Source organism: Muntiacus reevesi, chromosome 3 (genome assembly GCF_963930625.1).
Source record: "Muntiacus reevesi chromosome 3, mMunRee1.1, whole genome shotgun sequence".
NCBI classification, from domain to species: Eukaryota; Metazoa; Chordata; class Mammalia; order Artiodactyla; family Cervidae; genus Muntiacus; species Muntiacus reevesi.
Window position 1 is genome coordinate 174,678,139 of NC_089251.1, and position 14,114 is coordinate 174,692,252.

A 14,114-nucleotide genomic window follows, 5' to 3' on the forward strand; every position below is an offset into this window, starting at 1 on the left:
GATGGAACCTGTGCCTCTTGCATCTCCTGCACTGCCAGGCAGGTTCTTAACCACTGTGCAGCCTGGGAAGCCCCACTGTTTGTGCAGGACAGGTATCAAAGTATCTTTGCATCTTCTCTAGTAACACAGCATACACTAGCATTCATGTGATAAGTACATTCATCAGAGTTTGATTAACTTTAATTGCAAGAATAGATTTATATTTTATTAACTTTAATTGCAGGAATAGGTGATATCCTTCTCACAATCCACATTAGGAAAATATAACCAAAGGAAAATCATAATTCCAATAGTGTGGCAATTTGGTACTTTCAGATGCCTTCACAAATTATAATAGTTGATATATTTCCGCAGAAGAAAACTTAAATAAGCATGTAAATTTTTATAAAATATTTGCATTTATAGTTTTATACAAAAGGAAATAGGAAACTCAGAGGACTTGAATAACAATAAACCCCCACCTCAAGGTGAACTTCTGATAAAGAGAAATTTGGTTTCTTGGGTCCTGGAGTGAAAGGCAAGTAGGTTTGCAGTTTCTTAGTCATGTCGGACTCTTTGTGACCCCATGGACTATAGCTCTCCAGACTCCTCTGCCCACGGGATTCTCCAGGCAAGAATACTGGAGTGGGTAGCCATTTCCTTCTCCAGGGGATGTTTCTGACTCAGGGACTGAAACCGGGTCTCCTGCACTGCAGGCAGAACCTTTACAATCTGCGCTACTAGAGAAGTCCCAGTTGAAAGGCATGTTCTCCTTCAAACACAAAGGCCATCAAGCTCCTTCAAGTTCCCTGAGACCAGAAATGCCCTGGTAGAACCAACTGACGCAACTTGAGTTCAGTCTCCTTATGCATGTGAGCAAGTTCACTTGGCTCTTCGTTTATGCAACAATATTACTGAACCCCTACAATGTACTAGAAATGCAGCAGAACTACATAAGGATCAGTCATGAGCAGGGAACAACTCTAGTGGGGGTGAACCAGATGTGCTCACAGCCTTGGGAAGGTCACAGTAAAAAAACAGACCACGTCGCCCAGTGACTTTCTTCCAAAGGACACGATGTTATCCACAGATACCATCTGTTTCCCAGGCCTTTCACAGGCTGTGTTTAGGTAACGCTGTCCAGTGGACATATTTACAGACCTGAGAACAGCAAAGGGGTGAAAGGAAGTGGTTAGACAGCTACTCACCAGAAAAATCAAGACTAGACTGCAATCAGGGCTTCCGATTTACAGGATTTAGAAAAAAAAGACTAAATGTATATTCTTCACTCAAAATGGCTATTTTTGCAAACGCTAGTATGTAGATTGATTAATTTCCAAAATGAAGTTGAAGTTGAATTGATAGAGCTCGGCGGATGTACAAGAATGCACACCGAATATATACAATCCATGATTGGTGTTCATTACTCAACCAAGAGACAGATGAGATTTCACAGATATCCTGTTAATGGTACATGGATGTAATCAAGTGGAGAAAGTGGGCCAAAAACGTGTCCATAATTATATGAAGGCACTCTGTCCTTGGAGTAACTCTAGGGTCGGGGAGGGAGGGGAAGAAGCTTTTCACTAAAACTGTTCAAGAGTCCTCTTTTAAATTAGGAAATCCTCAATGGGGCAGCATATGACCTGCAATGAAACTAAAAGGTATTCATTTTCCAGATTCAGTTGACAGACTTTAAAGGCTGCCTTAGGCGAAGTGATTTTACTAATAACATAAACCATCTTATTTTCTATTAAATCCTCCTTACTGGGGATCACTACTGCATGCTCGTACGGGAAACGTTTTTTAAAAAATACATTTTACAGCTGCTCACCAACATTATTGACTTTTCTAAATAATGCTCAACAGATCAAGGAAGATTTGAAGCATGAAATTTTAGAGCTGAAAGATTAGGTTTTGCTGGCCCCCGCAGAACCCAGGGGCTGGTTGGAGCTTTAGTTTATGAACAAAAGCATGTCTTGAAAATCTTTGAAACTAAGTTGAAATTAAGGCCAGTCTACAAAGATGGGTCTTTTTTTTAAGATACCACAGATCCCTTTAGGTATCTTTCTAGGACCTGACATCAGACAAAAAGCCAGGATTAGAGGATCTGGGAAAGCCTCAACTGTCTATCGCCAGTGCAGTATCATGGTGGGCTTGTCACATACTCCAGGCTCCCGTGTGTCTTAACTACACAATTTCTGAATCTATTTAGGTTTTCCTTAGGTCCTTTTTCATTTCTAAAAATCCGAAATCTGCATATTTCTTCCTAATATTTATTCCACATCTTCCTTGTTTTAAATTTACTTTCCTCTCATCTTGTATTCAGTGTGAATAAAAACAGCTATTCATTATCATCAAAACATACCACATGATACCACATATACACAGAACCCAAAACACTATTTCAAAACTTCTTTGAATTAATGTTGGGGGCAGCTTATCATGTGCTAATTAGTGCGCTAAGCATTTACAGTAATCATTCCATTTGTTCAAAGGTCCTGAAGGCAGAAAGTGGTAAGGCTGGAATTTAAATGTTTAGGTCTCATGACCCCCGAGATGCCGCTTATTTATAGTTGAATCACATCAACCTGTGGGTGATGGAGTTTCAGGGACTCTGGGAGCCACAGCAGGGTCTGTGGGAGAAACTCTACAAATGACCCCACTGACCCCCTAATTTATCCCAGCACTCTTCCTCCCACTCTGGGGGGCCGCAATAACTGGCACAGAATTGCATGCTATTTATCACCCTCAAAAGTGCTTTTTTAATCAGAAGAGAGGTGGGGAGAGAAGGGAGAAGCCACAACACACATATACATAACCATCACACAAAAGCATCCAAGCAAAGATCATTAAGGATTTATTTGAATTTTGCACGCAGTGTGGGGAGCCAGGCTTTCTCCTTTCTTCTGTGTTAGCACTCTGATTTCCCATGCTAACCATAATGCTCCAGTATCGTAAACATTTATATATCATCCATTTAAATAACGCACATACTAGGTCCCATTCATTGAAATGTAAATGATCACACAAGAGCCAAGGCGGGAATCGCAGTGAAAGCTGTAACATTTATTGAACAGAGGACATATGTTTGCAGATCACAGAGCTGCACCAGCATACATTCCAGGGTTCATAACATGGTTCCAATTCAGCTTCCAATTCACACAGTCCCTTTTTCAAATGCTAACTGAAAGGAAAAAGGTGTCAATGGCAATTACATACACAAAACCACAGGGAAACTTCCATTTAGAGTGCATCTCTGCTCTACTAGCTAGACAGACACAAGGTGCTTTTTCAGGCCCATGCACACATTTTTGTATGATCAAAACTTTTCAAAGAACAATGCTTTCATAACCCACAGGGTATCCAAGAATACTGTCCAGCTTATCAAGCTGAGCAACAACTTCAATGAACAACAGAATTTCTAACATTTGTCTTAATCAATATCCCACTTTGCCCTCAAGATACTCAATACAGCATCTCAATTTTTGGAATAACAAAGGAAAATTCATCTGACAAAGGGCATGGTACAGAATATATCTATAAAAGGTACTTCTCATCAACATTAAATAGCCAACTTCTTTCCTTTTGTTCTAGTGGAAGAAATTCTGGCCAAATTGTTAAAAAGAAAAAAAAAAAAAAACCACCAAGATCTTTGAAGTAGTCTTTAACCTCCAATTTTCCTCTAAACATTATCTTTTAAAAATAACAATAAAAAATAAAATTTAATTTCTAGGAATTTAAACAATTTAAAAGAAAATCTCTATTTTGATCAGTTAAAAAAAGTAAGGTTGTTCATTTTCCTGAACTACTGTTCTTTTTTTTTCCTTTTATGGAAATATCTAAAATAGTGATCATGAAATAGAAAATGATTATATTTTATCTCCTTAAGAGATTAATAACAGACAGCTGAAGAGGATTTTCAAATCAAAGAATCTGATCGTGTAAAACATCTGATGTAGGAATGCTTCATTGATTACCACTCGGACTATTAATAAGAATAAAATTAGGAAATCTAAAAGAGAAAGCCTAGCTGATTCACTTTGCTCTGCACAACTTATTTTGTTTAATTTAATACAGCATCTATAATCTATGATGGCTTTCTTCTAAGCACAAGTTGTCAGCTGATCTCTTCTAAGTATTCCCTATTACTCCATCCTTGGTCTGAATGGAGGTCTGGCCATTTAAGGTGAAGCTCTTGCTTATATCTTGCATATGTCTCTGGATATAATCTTCTTCTTTATTTTGAAATTCAGAAACCCTCTGTCTGAACATGATATTTTAACACATAATTAAATATCGCATGTAAATATTAATCGTTTTGTCCAAGAACTAAATTTTCCTTCTTTTTTGTTACTGTTCAATGCTTACGGAAAGACCTTTTTACAACATCCAGACTCTTCACTGACAACAAACCAGACAGGCTCATCTGTTTGCTGGCAGGTGCATCCCAGGCATAGCACATCTGGTTTCTCTTCATCTAGAAAAGAGTTTGCCGATCCACCATTATCTGCTTTGTGTCTTGGCTGGATTTATCTCAGAAAAGGCTATGGGGGAATGCCCATGTGCACTCCTAACTTGTAAATCACAGTCACAAAATGAGAGGAAAATGCACGTTTGTCCACACTAATTTTCAGGGCAAATTTATAAATCTAGAGCTGTTTTAAAAAAAGGTAAATTAAAGAGTTCCTTTATAAGTGACTATTTCCCCAGACTTGAAAAACACTGACCTTAGTCATTGGTTCATTGTTTTTAAAAATCACAGTCTTTTCATTCTATCAATAAACACTTATTCAACCCTACTATAAGCAGGCACTGAAACCCTGTTTTATCCTTGCTAAAAGAAAGCAAGGGTTTCCCAGGTGCCATAGTGGTAAAAAATCTGCCTGCAATGCAAGAGATGCAAGAGATGTGGGTTAAATCCCTGGGTGGGGAAGATCACCTGGAGAAAGAAATGGCAACCCACTCTAGTATTCTTGGCAGGGAAATCCCATGGACCGAGGAGCCTGGTGGGCTCCCGTCCATGGGGTTGCAAAGAGTCAGACAGGACTGAGCGACTAAATGCGCACACACACACACAAAAGAAAGCAAAGGGCCTTATTCAGTAGGTTTAAGAGAGCCACAAGGACAAGTCCACTTATGCCTGAGTGGTCTAGTTAGTTTTAAGGTAATCTCTTTTATAACAGGGAAAAAAGAAGGCAAGAGAGTGAGGCAATGTGCACCTCCTATGTATCAAAGACCATGAACTGCATGGGTGTATGCTGCAGAACTCTTAAGCCTCTTAAGAATTAAGGAAGGGTATTTATTCTTCCCATTTTATGGACAAGGATAAAAAGTCTTTGATTGTTTAAGATCATTTCCCATGCTACCATCTCAGTTTGTCTTCTTTTTTTACAATTTTTATTGAAGTATCATTGATTTACAATGTTGAGCCAGTTTCATGTGTATAGTACAGTGAATCAGTTATACAAATACATATATCCAGTCTTTTTTCTAGATTCTTCTCCCATATAGGTCATTACAGAGTATTCACTAGAGTTCCCTGTGCTATATAGTAAGGAGGTCCTTATTAGTTATCTATTTTTATATATAATAGTTAGCTTATGTTTCTAATAGAATCATCACAGGAAAAAGCTATCAACATGATTCTAGAATTTGAATTCAGATCTGAGGAACTCCAAAATAAAAACTCAATGCTTACTGTTTCTGTTATTAATTTCACAACATCAAGATGCTATAAATTTCTCTAGACTGAAAAAGTGCCTGAGTAATAGCTATTCTAAATTGATTTAAATTCCTTTGTGAGGAAAGAACTCTTAAAATTATGCATTCACTCTGCCAAGAATATGTGAGTAAGATCTTCACCTCAAAAATTTTAGATCAAATGAAGAAAATTTTGCTATAATCCTCCCAATTCCTCAATATTATGAAGTCTATAATTAACCTCTCTTGATGGTCTAGGAAATACAAATCAAGATAATCTTCTAGTTTTGATAATATATTTATTTATGCCTCCATTAGTTCCTTCCCTTTAAAAAATTAAGGATACCATGAATATTAGGTAAAAGGAAAAAACACTGTCAAAAATTACTCTTCTTAAGCATTATTATCTACAGATACAATTCCATGGTAAGATTACTTCCTTTCTCATATCTATAGTCTAACTCTTAACCCATCTTCATTTAATGCAAAGGAATTAATCGACTTCCTTCAATACTTTCCTGCTTATTTTAAAGTTTTCTTCCTCTACTTTCAGGTAAGAAATCTTTAAAATCCATAGGCTATTTCACTGTTCTAGATTGTGCCTTTTAATGTAGATTGCTGTTGTTGTTCAGTTGCTAAGTCACGTAACTCTTTGCCACTTCGTGGACTGCAGAACATCACAGCTCCTCTGTCCTCCATTCTCCCCAAGTTTGCTCAAATTCATGTCTGTTGAGTGGGTAATGCTATCCAACCATCTTACTCTCTGCTGCCCCCTTCTCCTTTTGCCTTCTTCAGTCTTTCCCAGCATCAGGATCTTTTCCTATGAGTAGGGTTTTTTCCCATGAGTCAGCTCTTCACACAGTTGGCCAAGGTATTGGAGCTTCAGCTTCAGCATCAGTCCTTCCAATGAATATTCAGGACTGATTTCCTTTAGGATTGACTGGTTTGATTTCCTTACAGTCCAAGGGACTCTCAAGAGTCTTCTCCAGCACCACAGTTCAAAAGCATCAATTCTTAGCCCACTCAGTCATCTTTATGGTCCAACTCCCACATCCATACATGACTACTGGAAAAAAACCATAGCTTTGACTATATGGACCTTTATCCGTAAAGTGATGCCTCTGCTTTTTAATAGGCTGTCTAGGTTTGCCATAGTTTTTCTTCCAAGGAGCGAGCATCTTTTAATTTCATGGTTGCAGTCACCATCTGCAGTCATTTTGGAGCCCAAGAAAATAGTCTGTCATTGTTTCTATTGTTTCCCCATCTAATTGCCATAAAGTCATGGGATTGGATGCCATCATCTTTGTTTTTTGAATGCTGACTTTCAAGCCAGCTTTTTCACTCTCCTCTTTCACCCTCATCAAAAGTCTCTTTAGTTCCTCTTCACATTCTGCCATTTTGCCAGAGTGGTATCATCTGCATACCTGAGATTGTTGATATTCCTCCTGGCAATGTAGGTAGAGGATTATCATTTTCAAATTTCCAGAGCAAACCCAAAGAGAAGATTTAAACTTGGCAAAATAACTGAAGTTACACATTATACAAATAGAAACTCAAACTTGAAATGACTGAAGAATTTTCTAGTTCCTGTAGATTGCATCATAATACCCAGGGTGAAAATAATAGATTTTTCAGAAATCAGGTCCTCTCCAGCAACAATTCAACAAATGCATGAAAATGTACATCTGTGAAATAAATCTGCCACAGATGCTGCACCTGGAAATGAGGTCTAGAACAGGAAGCCATTTATTATCACAATAAATCATATCTATAATCTAATAGAGATCCCCACTCCATGAAAAACAAAAAAAAAACCCTAGTTTGAAAATTTTAAAGACTGTAGTTCACTTAAAAAAATAATGATGAAAGGTTGATTAGAATATAACTCTTACAGAGCTGCAAGCTACAGCATGTTGTTTAAAAGACAATGTATACATACTTTCAGAGCTTAATTTCCTTGCATTTGTACTTAAGAATGAGACTGACTTTACCCAGTCTAAATTAATCTTTAGAAGTGGCTAAACTATGTAAACCTGATATTTTTAAAGTGATTAAAATGGCCCTTGGAGACCTTAACTGCCTACCCAATTCCAGTATGCACCAGGAAAAAATGAAGGTAAATTTCTTTTTTTTCTGAGAGTTTCCTACTCTTGAGTATTGTGTGATGTAAACTTTTATCTTTTATGTACATCTAAGCACTGCAGAGAAGACTTTGGAATACAGTACTGCCTAGCTGCTCTCAGAAGTTGTTTGACCGTGGGGCTGGCTATGTTTCTAGATCTTTTTGATGGTCTCCTTTCAACTAAGTTTTTGGTCTTCTCAACATGGTTGCATTCTCTAAGCAGAAAAGAAAACGGCCAACATTCAAAGGCAAGAACATCAGGAAGCAGAAAAAATTCAAGATTCATCTTCATTTCCTCCTCTCACCTCCTTCTACTCTCCTTCTAGGCTCTGGTTATAAAGAGCTCTTAAGATCCACTCCCACTGCTCACCCTCCACCAAAGGCCTGAAATCAGAATCTGGGGAGGCAATCTGGGCCATAGCAGCGGCCAGGGCTGAGGAAAACCAGCCATCAAGCCACAAAGCTGGCCCTTGCTCAATGTATGTCAGAGTAAGACTCCCTTACAAGTCCCAACACTCAAGTTCAGTCAGATGAAATTTAAAAACAGAAGTTAGAAAAAAGTTTCTTCATTTGCTTTTCTTTCCTTAGAAGTGTATCTTGTAAGGAACATAAATTTGTCACCGTTATCATTGTACCTATATGTGAAACACCTATATAAATAGCACTTAAGAGTTCCTTCACCAAACTATTCTATATAGAATTATGTAAAATATCTCAACCTATGAAAACACAATCTTATATGAAGTGGAAAAAAAAATGTTTAAATACAAAATTAAAATGACTATTCTCAAGTTAAAGGCTAATTTAGAAATGATGTAATGTCTAGCTATTGCCAGAAACTTTTTTCTCTTGTATTACACACTTAAAATTAGATTAACCAAAAGCTTTAGCCAGTCTCATTTGTTTCTATCAAGAATTTACAGTATGGAGGGCTGAACCCCCAAACACGCAAAAGACTATTTCTAACAATGGTATGTTTTTTAAAAAAAAATGAATTCGGTACTTCTTCATGTGTGATATTTCACTGCCTTTTATCTAGCTATTATGAATGTGTTATCCAGTGTACTAAGTTGATAATTCCAGAATTTTTCCAAGCAAAAAGTTAGGCTGATGAGTATTTCCAGGGTCATCATCCATTTCCCTTTTTGAAAGAAGGTTCTAAATATGCCCTTTTCCAGTCTTCAGGCACCTTATCAGTCCTCCACGAGTTTTCAAAAATGATATCTAGCGGTTCTGTGATGACTTCGGCCAATTCATTAAGAACTCTAGGATGCCAGCCATTGGGACCTGTGGATTTGAACATATCGGGGTTATTTAAGTTCTCTTTTACCCATTCTTCCCCTAGTCCATCATGGATTTCTGCTCCATTTTTTAAGTCATACTTGTCCCTTTCTGGTTACCATATGGACTTTTGAAAACTAACTTTAAGACTCTGTTGTTTATCAATCAATTTTCTCTTTGAAGCTAATAAGAAGAAAATGTATTTTATTCTTCTCAAGCCTGTATTTGTTTTTTTTTAAAAGGTTTACTTCTCTTTCCTTTAATGTTTCTTATGAGAATAGGAAAGTAAAAAAAACAATTTTAAAAAAATACATCTTGTAATAGTTTGCCTTCCTAAATCACATCACTCAATTCTACACTTTGGCAGCCTTAGTCATAGAATATCAGTCAACTTACTGCAAAATATTTCAAACGCTACCTAGCTCATGCTCAGGAGGTATGTATCTACCCAGCTTGTCTGTGTAAATGCTAATTCAAAATGCACCTTCCCAAATAAAAGATTCACAATCATCTTTAATCATAATCGTTTGTGTACACAAACAGTAACTTTTTCACATAGGCATTAAAAAGCATATTTGTGCATAAGCTGGACAGAGATGAATAAGGATTTCTTACAAAGCAATAACCTAGCAGAATTCATCTGCTATTGTGTGGTCATCGGCACCAGTGTTCTGGGATTGATATTACACTAATTATCTCCAAGTTCTGATTGGTGTTGACAGTTTTAACCCCTTCATGGTCACTGTGATTCCTCCACAAATGAAAAGCAGCAACAGATTACAGTTTCCTGCCCATCTGTCACTGTTATGCCCTGGGCCAAGAGTCCCTTGACAGATCAGAAAGGACAAAGGAGAGGGAAAAAAAGAGTGCAAAGGAAGAATGAGGATGCCTCGGTCTCTCCCATGATTTTTGATATGACCGGCAGACTGTGCTGCTTGGATTCAACCATTTACTTGTTTTCTTAGAGTGTTTGTTTTTATTGTTGTTTAACTGAAAAAGCTTTTGGAAAAGGTTGAATCACTCTTGCTCTCTTTCATTTTTTTCTCTAGTCTACAACTCTCCAGTGTTACCCCCAGTTTTATCTCTTGCAAAAAAATTGTATTGCAGGCATTATTGAAAGATTTTAAAAAATGATTCTGCACATTTCTCTAGGGTACATTAATTTGTTTTAGCACATGCCATGTTCACCCGTGCTCAAATAACCACCTGCTGATAGCAATATGTTAACTAATATGTCACTATTAATTACTTTGGGTAAAACCATCCAACAATTGCATCTAAATGGATAGAAAGTATTACTAGCCATGCTCAGAAAGTTTCTTTCCCCAGAGAATCAGGCTGTTTTCAGATCTTTTCATCCCTGTAATACCAAGTAATAATATCTTACTACTCTCTAATATATTCAAATAGTCACTCAGATAAACCCATATCCAAGGTAAACAATTCTTCTATGAAAATCAAGATCCTATTATAAACTATGTAAAAGCAATGTTTGATCTAACTTGACAAGCTAAGTTTTTTGTTTTTTGTTTTTTGAGGGGAGAAGTGAGGCTAAGTTTAGCTTAACATGAAGGCAAAACTGTTTCATTTTAAATGCTCCAATAAATGAATAAATGAAAAAGTGCTGCAACAAAAATGTATTTGCTTTAGAGTGTGAGATAACTTGCTATTTCTACCTGAAAAACCAGAAAGAGCCTCTGGTTACAGCATTAGGGCAACCAAGAGCCAACTCATTAGAAAAGACCCTGATGTTGGGAAAGACTGAAGGCAGGAGGAGAAGGGGATGAGAGAGGATGAGATAGTTGGATGGCATCACCAATTCGAAGGACATGAGTTTGAGCAAGCTCTGGGAGCTGGTGATGGACAGGGAAGCCTGGTGTGCTGCAGCCCATGGGGTCACAAAGAATTGGACACGACTGAGTGACTGAACAACTGAACAACAAAAGACCTCAGGAAGACTACAGCTGAATTTTGACAGAGTCACCAAGGAAGGAGACACCATCTTGAGGAGACTCTTATTAAAACAAAAGATTCTCAGATGTCACACTGCGCCTGATACAGCTCTGCCTGAGGTCAGCAAGATACCCCTGCCAACCATGAAAGGTCACCGTGTTAAAGATCATTGTCTTCCAGGAACCTATGGACATAAAGAAAATGTCTTGGACAGGCTATCATCTAGTAAAAGTAAGCACCCTTCACATTAAACTCAGCTAAAGATGTGGACCACAAAGTCATTCACAAATCTAGTATCAAGCTAACAGTCTCAACTGAAACCTCTTGTGTCTTAGGTTCAGCAAAAACAAACTGCATTGATTAAACAAGCCCAGCCTTGCCATTTGCTAGTTTTCATTCTTTGGGGGAAAGGGTGGGAGGCAGACAAACAGGATTTCCGCAGTTGGGTCATGGAGAGTTTCAAGATGTGAGAGCGGTCTCAGAGAACAGTAATTAGCGGAGCACATGTTGCTTCATGATCAGAGGAAACATTAGTAATTTCCCTGCTAGGAAGGCTCCTTGGAGCTCTGGCACCTGGCATGCACTGTGACATCCTAGATACTGCTCCTTACAGATCCTACTCTTCAAGCAGAAGAGAAATGAACAGATGTTTACAACTCTGGTCAGCATTAGGAGATAACCGCTAAAAAGATGTCTTATGGGCAAACAGGCGATGCCAGTCCAGCTCAGATTTTTCCACTTCATCTTCCCCCTAAGTTATCCAACATATTCCTACAGAGAGAAAAAAAGAAGCCCTTTCTTGATTCCTCCAAGGAAAATAACAATCTGTTTTATATACGTTTGGGCTTTCCAGGTGACGCCAATGCAGGAGACACAAGAGACATGTGTTCAGTCCCTGGGTCAGGAAGATTCCCTGAATGGGGAAATGACAACCCTCTCTAATATTCTTGCCTGGGAAATCCCATGGACAGAGGAGCCTGCCAGGTTATAGCCCATGGGGTCACAAAGAGTCATACATGACTGAGAACACACACATACACACATCTAAAAGCACTTACAGCCTTCTTTGGATATACAGCTAGGTTGACTTATAAAAAGTAATGAAAGAAACTGCCTCAAATCTGGTCCTTTCTCAAAACTCACAAAAATCCATCTCTGGACCAATAAATGAGTGAGTGAAAGTAGCTGAGTCGTGTCCAACTCTTTGCAACCCCATGGACTATGCAGTCCATGGAATTCTCCAGGCCAGAATACTGGAGTGGGTAGCCTTTCCCTTCTCCAGGGGAATCCTCCCAACACAGGGATGGAACCTTGTCTCCTGCATTGCAGGAGGATTCCTTTCCAACTGAGCTATCAAGGGAGATCACAGGACCAATAAATGGTAAATTATATTTTTGGTTCTACTAGTGCTCTCGAAGCTTTACTGTTTTTACAGACAGAGTTTACAAAAGTTGAATGCCAGCAGTCTGTAATGTGTCAAATTATTATCTATTTCTGAGGAGATATTACTAAACTGTTTACAACCCTAGCTGGCCTAATTCTTCCCCGACCTGCTTTGAGACACTCAGAGTTCTGACCTCAGGGCCATACAAACCTAATTCCTGGGCTGAATTGCGGCTTTCTCAGTTTTATTTGGTCTAGGCTATTAAGGAGGGTGAGAGAAGAAGGGAGGAAGTCTTTCATTTTCCACCTATCTGGCAATTCTAATCTGTTAGAGTTCCAATTGCAGAAACGAAGGGGGTGGACAGAGGCACAGAAAAAGTTCTTTAAAGAATAAAAAAACTATTATCCTGTGGCTAAATATTAAGTCTTATGAGATAATGTGTGTTTTTTTTTCTCAGCTGATGATTCTGATTTTTAACTGACTTCAGGTCTGTTACTCTTTTTAGCTTCTAATCTCCCCCTAATTAAAAGGCAATCAGTGTCAGATGCAGGCTAAGCCATTTAGAAGTCATTTTGCTATTGTGATATTATTTAAAAGGATGTAGCCCCACTGCAGATGTAGAACCAATAAATTCTCCACATTTGGTGGCTGAGATTTAAAAAAAAAAAAACAACAAACTGGTGACTGTACAATAGTCCATACAATTTCCTTACAATAGGGGGTGGGTCAACTATCTCTTAGGAAAAAAATTAATAAAAAATAACGGTACAAGTTTTGCATGATGCAAATGCATGCATGCATGATGCATGATGTTATGATCATGCATGATATACATATATATGTATATATAACATGATGATATACAAGATTTTTTTTACCACATGACTTTCTCAACATTTAGCCATGTCACACTACCAATCACTATGGATCCAAGGAAGATTGGTAATATTCTAACAGACTGGGGGGGTGGCAGGTGTGTATAAATACAGTCTCATTTTAGCTTCAAATTTCTCCAAAGGCATAACCACATTTTATACTTCTTTATATCCACTGCAGCCATGAAATTAGATGATGACTGCTTCTAGGATGGAGAGCTATGACAAATCTAGAGAGTGTATTAAAAAGCAGACATCACTTTGCAGACAAAAGTTCATATAGTCAAGGCTATGGTCTTTCCAGTAGTCATGTATGGATGTGAGAGTTGGCCCGTAAAGAAGGCAGAGTGCCAAAAAATTGATGTTTTTGAACTGTGCTGCTGGAGAAGACTCTTGAGAGTCACTTGTCCAGCAAGAGATCAAACCAGTAAATCCTCAAGGAAATCAACCCTGAATATTCATTGGAAGGATAGATGTTGAAGCTGAAGCTCCAATCCTCAGCCACATGATGCAAAGAGCCGACCCACCGGAAAAGACCCTGAATTGGGGAAAGACTGAAGGTAGACGAAAAGAGGGCAACAGAGGATGAGATGGTTGGATGGCATCACTGATTCAATGGACATGAACTTGGGCAAACTCTGGGAGATGGTGAGGGACAAGGAAGCCTGCCTTGCTGCAGAACATGGGGTTGCAAAGAGTCGAACTCGACTTGGCCTCTGAAAAACAACAGCCATATCCAACCTGGGAATATTATAGGGCACGTCACATACTATTACTGCTGGCTGATTCAACTGTCCACAGTATAATTTTTACATCC

The 14,114-nt window shown here is 38.3% G+C and overlaps 1 protein-coding gene across 3 annotated transcripts in view; it reads right to left on the reverse strand.

Moving 5' to 3' along the window:
- Positions 1 to 3,033: 3,033 nt before the first annotated feature.
- SAMD5 (sterile alpha motif domain containing 5) overlaps positions 3,034 to 14,114 on the reverse strand; it is a 63,611-nt gene continuing 52,530 nt past the window's right edge. For 2 of the 3 annotated variants that reach the window (XM_065931188.1, XM_065931189.1), the window contains one exon: positions 3,034 to 9,091. In XM_065931188.1, coding sequence (XP_065787260.1) covers positions 9,029 to 9,091 — 63 coding nt within the window. In that variant the 3' untranslated portion in view covers positions 3,034 to 9,028. The remainder of the gene's footprint in view (positions 9,092 to 14,114) is intronic. The other variant, XR_010662469.1, reaches the window with a different exon arrangement.